At 37.9% G+C, this 7,906-nt stretch overlaps 1 protein-coding gene across 1 annotated transcript; it reads left to right on the forward strand.

Annotated features, from left to right (window-relative positions):
* The first annotated feature begins 5,287 nt into the window (after positions 1 to 5,287).
* On the forward strand, positions 5,288 to 6,587 carry LOC122740069 (ganglioside GM2 activator-like). The gene is made up of 3 exons (XM_043981884.1): positions 5,288 to 5,449; position 5,832; positions 6,181 to 6,587. Exons 1-3 carry the CDS (start codon positions 5,288 to 5,290, stop codon positions 6,585 to 6,587), a joined length of 570 nt encoding a protein of 189 aa, XP_043837819.1.
* Positions 6,588 to 7,906: the final 1,319 nt, after the last annotated feature.

Raw genomic sequence — 7,906 nt, forward strand, 5'->3', positions numbered from 1 at the left:
AAATTGAGTAAGTCATGTAATCTTGGTTTGCATCAATTTCTGCAGTTTCTAATTGGGTATAATGATAGCATTTACTTCCCAGGCTTGTGAGAACCAAATGCATATAGTATTTATAAAATGCATAGCTCAGTGCCTGGCACATAGTAACAACATAGATATGCTAGATTGGATGAAGAGGAGGGGGATGCTGACAATGATGATGATGTTGAAGAAGAAACACAGGAGAGAGAGAGAGAGAGAGAGAGAGAGAGAGAGAGAGAGAGAGAGAGAGAGAGAGAGAGAGAGAGGATAAATAGAGACTTGGTTCCTGAATTTGGAAGGGAGAAGTTGGAGGGCATGATAAAATAGAGCAAAATTTATTAGACTGCGCAAGGTTAGGAACTAGAGGCAAAACTGATTCACTTTTCAGTTCCTGAGATCCTAGGCTTGGGCTTCATATCTGATGACAGGATTGGTCATAGAGTTAGATCTGGGGCTGAACATCTAGTTAATGGTTAAGTTTTACAAACTCTTAGGATCAAACAGGTACAGAGAAAGTAGATCTTTATAACAACATCTCTTTTCTCTAGGGTTAGATAAATGATTATCACTAGAGAGAATTAGATGGGATAGTAAATACAACTCTGGAGTTGGAGTCAGGAAGACCTGAGTTCAACTGAGCCTCAGAAGTTACTAGTTACATTTCCTTTTATGCTACTTAACATCTTCTGTTTCCTCAGCTTTAAAATGGGTATAAAAATCAAACCTACTCCCAGTATTGTTGGGAGGATCAAATGAAATAGTTCTAAAGTGTTTAATCTAATGCCTGGTATATAGTAAATACTTAATAAATCCTTGTTCCTCCCCCACTTTGATGTTAGTGAAGGGAAAGTTAGCTTTGTCCTTGTTCCGTTCAAGAATGTCAATGGTCTGAATAAAGGTAATAGATGTCATACTTGAGCAAATGTAAAGATATAATGAAATTGGGAAGAACTCCCCCTCAAATTGATTTTCCAAAGATAAATGGTATTCAAAAAAGTTTATGACATGCTAAAATTTTAGACTGAATATATGTAGACGACTTGAAGGCACTACTAACTTCTCATATAGGTTTTCCCAGACATACTTCCAAGCTTTGAGATCGTCTATGTGTTCTGTTCAAAATGATTACACTCTAATGTATTTACTTTTACTTCTCAGCCAGAGGACCTCATTGATTTAAAGCTAAGTCATTTCCAAAATGGGATTATAACAAAGGAATGAAATATTTGCCAGAAAAACACTGGGATACAGTTTGTCACACATGGATGTGCCATCAGTGGAAAAATTAGATAAACCTTAGCACAATTCAAAAAGCACACAAATAGGGGTACCTATCTCTTAGGCATTTGCGTTGAGAGGTACACATGTACAGAATACATATGGGCAGGTTACATATTGAGAAGGGCAAACATGTAAGATAGTTTTGTGATCAGATTAAACATGTGAAGAGACATACGTGTAGGCAACAGTTATAGACAAAGCAAATTCACACAGAGGTAATTCACAATTCTAAGGCAATGGGATCAAAGGTATCTTCTGTTGATCAACATAGTGCTCCTGCTTGGGGGGTTTCAAGATGTTACATACAAGTTCTCCCCTGATATATCATGATGCATCATTTCTTCAACGCAGTCAAGTATATCACGTGTTTCTCTCTTCTAGTCTTTCTGGGGTCATGGTTGGATAGTTCTCTGTTGTTCCCATAGTCACTGTTGTTTGCTGCTATGCATGGTTCCCTGAAACAAAATGGAGATTCTATTTTCTTCTAGTTTCTAGCTCCTGCTGGAGTCCCCAGCTGAGATGATACATTGTCCCATAATTGGAAGAATGGGCATGACATCTCCTTTAGGTTAAAGCTCAAAGGTTTAAAATATAATATTTTTAGAAAAGCAGAACACTTATTAATTCATTTTTTAGCCTAAGAGGAGGAAAACAGCAGTTTTGCTTTTCTACTCCCAAAATTTTATCCTGGTAGAGAAAGGGAAATATCAGAATCAAGAAAAAGTAGAAGGCTCAGTGTTGTCCATGGGCTTTAAGGCTTTAAATCAATCTCTCTGTCTTTCTCTGTCTCCCTCTGTCTCTCTCTGTCTCTCTGTCTCTTTCTGTCTCTCTGTCTTTCTCTCTCTCTCTTCCTTTGTTGTGATCAAATAAAGGATCACTGTTAGAAATCTCAATCTTATTTACCTAAAGTCTAATCTATATCACTCTAGAGATTACCTTTCCTACAACCTCCACAAGAAAACTCTGGGTCTTAGGGCTGCCATTTTTCTTCATCTGAAGGTTTTTTTCATCTTTAATACAAATGAATTGTTAGAAAATAAGCAAAGGAACCAAACCACTAAGGTGTATCGACTTTAATTTGTCACTTTTATCCCAATTTTCTGCTTTATTATGTATGTGTGGATGACACAAAAATTATTCAGTATTGAGCTTCACCTTAAGCATTGTGGTAAAATTTCAAGACATAAAATGTAAAGTAGTACACTTTGTTCAAAAAATCAACTCCATGAGTATATATTGGGTGTGGCCATAGTTTATTTGATAAAATTCCTAGAGGTTTACTGACTGGCACCCTCAATAAGACTTGACAGTCTGCTATAGTGGATAAACAGAATAATATTATCTCAGAATTCAATTACAAAAAGACATAATATCTAGAAGGAGTAAGGTGGATGACCTAATGTATTCTGTAATCACATTTGAAGGATTGTAGTCAGATCTGAGCACTAAATTCCATGAAAGACCTTAACAAGCTACATCAGGAAAGGATGCATAAAATAACAAGAGGATATAAATCTATGTTAAATAAGCATTGGTTGAAGGAACCAAATATGTTTCACTTTAGAAGATAAGACATAATGAGGACATCTTAGTTGTTTTTAAAGTTGTTAATGACCTGTCATCTGAGAAAGGAATTAGACTTGTTCTACTTACCTTCAGAGTAAACAACTAGGAACAAAGGGAGGAAACTGGGGAGAGGTTGATTTCAATTGAATAAAAAAGAATCATAATAGTAATAATGATTATAGCAATACAAAAGTAGCATGACCTCTAGCAAGAAATAATGTTTTCCCTATCAATAGAGATTTCCAATCAGAGGATTCATGACCATATTAAGGTAATATAGAAGATGTTGTTGTTGTTTGTAGTTTGTTCATGAAGAGAACCATGACATCAGGCTGATGTCATGACTTGTACTGAATTGAATTTAAGTGAGTGACTGCTGTGCAAGGTTAACCAACATCACTCTCTCCTCCAGAGACATCTGAATCCAGTGGCAAGATATATATCAGGACGATGGGAGGTGGCCCCTGATGTTTAAGGCAATTGGGGTTAAGTGACTTGCCCAGGGTCACATAGCTAGTGTCTGACATGAGATGTGAAATCAGGTCCTCTTGACTCCAGGGCCAGTGCTCTATCCACTGAACCACTTAGCTGTCTGATATAGGATTTATGACTGGTCTATATGATCATGACTTCCAATAAACTCAGATTCTATGATTTTGTGAATTGAATTTCCTTCTCAAAATGATAGAAATAGTCTGTCATAGAATATATTGCTTTTTGTGAATTTTCCAAGTAAGTTGATTATTAAGTTGTAAACCTAATGATTGTGGGATATGAAACGGTAGAGTATTTTGACAGTCATGGGACTTGGAGCCAAGAGAAACTGGATTGCAATTTGGCCTCTGATACTTACTTACTAGCTGTGTGACCCTAGGGAAGTCATTTAATATCTCTGAGATGCAATTTCATCTGTAAAAGATATACATTCATGTAGTGCCTTCCTTATAGAGTTATGTAACACTAGGACAAAGTGCATCAATTGACATGAAAGTTTTATTATAATTTTATTTAAAAATAAAATGTTTCATGCTATCTCTATTTTTTAAATAAACATCTTCATCCTATCTCTGTTGTCTTCCCCTTATGCATAAAAACATGCACTGTGTCAACTGACATGTCTTGGTCCTTTGAGGTATTCTTAAATTTTGGTCCTTCTGTGTCTGTAAAATGCTTTGAAAATCTTAATGTGCTCTTTAAGTGTCAGCTATTCTTAGTCTAGATGATGGGGGAAAAACTAATAAAATTGAATTTAATCACACTTTTAATCCCCTCTAGCTCTAAGTAAAAGAAAGGCAATGTAGATTTGGATGAATGACTGAAAGCCTATCAGAAAGCAGCAGCTTCACTAAATAAACTAAGTTTTTGAATGAGTATAATTTATTGAAAAGAAAGGGCAAAAAAATGGCTAGACAAACTCCTTGGGAGGAATTTTACCCAAATGTTCAATGTCTGTTTTTTTTTCCTTCTAAAATCTATTGTTCCCCTTCTCCTCCATAATTCACTGTGAGTTTGACTCCTAAGATACACTTTAGACAAAACTTCCCCCATATACCATAGATTTTAGGCCATAGATTCCCCACAAAAGCTCATAATAGTTTTACAAAAACCCAAATTGTTCCTCACCACTAAAAGCAAGATGAGTGTGACTGTAATTTTCTATTCCTTTAGCCTTTTGTGTGGAAGCTGTGGTGGGCAGATCTCAACATGCAGTTCAGTAACACAATACTTTGAGTTACTGTCTAAGGTGCATCTTGAAAACCAATTCTATATATCAAAATTATTTTTCTGGGCCATTTAAGTGGTTTCAAGTATTGCAGATAAACCTATTCCTTCAAAATTATCTTTCATAATTTAAGCATGAATTTATTTGGGATTGGCATAATTTAAACATATTATACCTCTTATTTATGCCACCTCCTCACCTTCAGTGTGCCTCCTCTCTATAGTCATCTTTCTAATACACATTTATGATCATACTCATTTCCTCCCTTGATATTGTCTATAGAATAAAATCCATTTTTTAATGTGACATTCAAGGTCCTTTTAAATTTGTTATTAATTTTCCTATTAAGCTTTGTCTAACTTTCCTAAGTTTCAAGCATATCATGGTCTGATAATTCAAAAGGTCTTGGGTATCATCAATGAGGGCAATTGATAAATATTTTTCATTCAATAATTCATTTTGCCACTGATACAGACAATCTTATAATGCTTTAATAGATGGCCTCATGAGTTGTAGAAAGAAAGAAAAAGGAAGGAAGGAAGGAAGGAAGGAAGGAAGGAAGGAAGGAAGGAAGGAAGGAAGGAAGGAAGGAAGGAAGGAAGAAAGAGAGAGAGAAAGAGAGAGAGAGAAAGAAAGAAAGAAAATGACAAGACAGCTGACCTTTAAAAATAGTTATGTGATTTGCTGTCAGACATCATGAAGCCCCTTTCTCTAGGTGTGGTTTTGGTCATGTCTCTGTCATGGCCTGCTCCTGCTGACAAAGATTCATTCTGTTTGGACAAGGTCAGTGATTTCTTATGGCAAAACTGTGATTATGGTCATGACCCAGTATTGTTCAGCAGCCTGGAGGTAGAACCAGTTTATGTAACTCTAATTTCTCTTTCCATTTTTTTCTTCTACCCCTTTCATTTGTTTTGTTTTTGTTTTGTTTTTGTTTTTTTAGTGAGGCAATTGGGGTTAAGTGACTTGCCCAGAGTCATACAGCTAGCAATTGTTAGGTGTCTGAGGCCAGATTTGAACTCAGGTACTCCTAACTCCAGGGCCAGTGCTCTATCTACTGCTCCATCTAGCTGCCCCATCTCATTTGGTTTTTAAAAGTCTTTTTGAGCTCTTCAAAGAAGGCTTTTTGGCCTTGAGACAAGATCATCTCACTTGAGTCTTCACTTTTAGGCATTTTGACAAATTCATCTGAGTTTGAGTTTTGGTCTTCACTTTCACCATAGAAGCTGTCAATGGTAAGGGTCCTTTTTTGTTTCTTTCTCATGTTGTAGCCTATTTTTAAAATTCTAAAGTTGAAGTCTGCTCCTGGGGCACATTGTTCACTATTGCAAGCTTCTTACTGCTCTCCGCTGCCTCACTCTCAGCTGTGTCGAGTTGCAGCAGTGCTTAGCTACCCTCCCCTTTCACCTGGGTAAGGTAGATCTTTCCTTAAGTCTTCTAAATTATCTCAAGAAGGATGATTGTGTCTCTTTTTGTAGGTTCTATAGTTCCGAATCTGTTTGGAGACTTGATTTAATGTTGTTTTTGAGGGAAACACGGGAAAGCCCAGGAAACTTCCTGGCTTCTCTCTGCCATTTTCATAGAACCAGTTCCAAGCTGCACCCTTGGAAAAGCAACTATTTGCATGGAGACCAAGACAACTGTACCTCTCACTTCTGTGAAGGCAGTGGTAACTGGAGAAAAAAGTGGCTTCTGGTTGCAAATCCCCTGTTTGAAAAATATTGGAAGCTGCACCTATAGAGATATATGTGAGACAATTGACTCCTTCATCCCACCTGGGGAGCCTTGCCCCAAGTCTCTCCATACCTTTGGCCTGCCTTGCTACTGCCCCTTTAAGAAGGGGACCTACTCCCTGCCCAAGACCAGATTCCAAATACCTCCCATGAAGATGCTGCCTTCTCTCAGCAGTGGCAACTACTATGCTCAGATCATTCTAAGCAATGATAATACACATCTGAGCTGTTTCAAGATCAATGTCTCTCTCATGGAGAAATGAAGACTGTGATCTATGCCTGGAAAGCAAAGTTGACCTTCCTTCCCACCTTCCCAAAGGTCCTCTCAGTTCCCCATCCTTTCCCATCCTCCTTCTTGGGGAATGGCTTTGCTGCCTAGCCATTATGTGTTCAGCTCCACCTCCTTCCTCTAGCATCAGCCAGGGATCCCTGCTAAGAAAAAAGTCCAACTCTAGCTATTTGAGTTGGGTGTATCAGCTTTCTTCTTTCCCAAGACAGCTACCTCTCTGTTCTTTTGTCTTCCCACATAACCCAGGCCGCAGGCTCTATGAGCAGCTAAGTGGGAACAGGCCCCAGGACTATTCCCTCATCGGAAACCCATTCAAGAAGCACCTTCCTGATGATATTTCTCAATTTAGCAAACGAATAATAGCTAACATTTACTTAGTTTGCAAAGGTCTTGAGATATATTTCCTCATTTTAATGACCCTCCTACTCAAGCTTCCCTCAGTTTTCCCCTAGTGCCACTTGTAGAATTTCCCTACCCTCTTTTTTTTTGGGGGGGGGTTCTGATTGAGGGACTCTATTCCTGTGTTTTCTGGAAAAGCAGCAGCCAATAGTAGCTACACAAAATGGATCCTGAGATCCTTTTTGGAGGGGGAGTCCACAGGACCTCATTCTTACTGGACAGCAACCCTAGCTCAGTTTGAATGTGCCTGAGCTGGTAATCCAGCCAGTATGCCATGGCAACAGTGATTATCCAAGAGTCTTGTTTATACTGTGGAGCCAGTGACCAGGGAGTCAGACTCTAGGCTTTCTGCATGGGCCAAACCTTATCATTGCCCAGGTTGCCCTGAGGTGCATGCCAGTCTTCTGAGAACATTTACCAAAGTTCTTTAGCTAAGGAGCCATGCCTCCCCTGCCCACCATATCCCCTTTTTAAGGGTTAGGGATGTGGGTGGAGGTGGGGGAAGCTGGAGCCTGAGGTGGATCAGTCATACCATACTTTTAGGCGAGGTATAGAAATGCCAGTGGTGAACCCAAGGTTAGGGATATATAGTAAACTGAAACTGGACTAAAATAAATTTATATTTAAGTCTTCTACAAATAAACAAACAAACAAATAGAGAGATAGATAGATAAATGAATGAATGAATAAATAAATAGATAAATGAATGAATGAATAAATACATAATAAAATCAATCATGCTACTTCCTATTCAACTTTTGGAAACTTTCTAGCTTGCTCAGACCTAACAGAGTTTTCTTCTGAAGTAGCTATTGATAAATCAGAGTGACTTCCAATCCATAATAAGTCATGAAGAATCAAGTTTATTCTAGTTGGATTTTACTAATTGCTATT

This window comes from Dromiciops gliroides, chromosome 2 (assembly GCF_019393635.1).
Source record: "Dromiciops gliroides isolate mDroGli1 chromosome 2, mDroGli1.pri, whole genome shotgun sequence".
Taxonomy (NCBI): domain Eukaryota; kingdom Metazoa; phylum Chordata; class Mammalia; order Microbiotheria; family Microbiotheriidae; genus Dromiciops; species Dromiciops gliroides.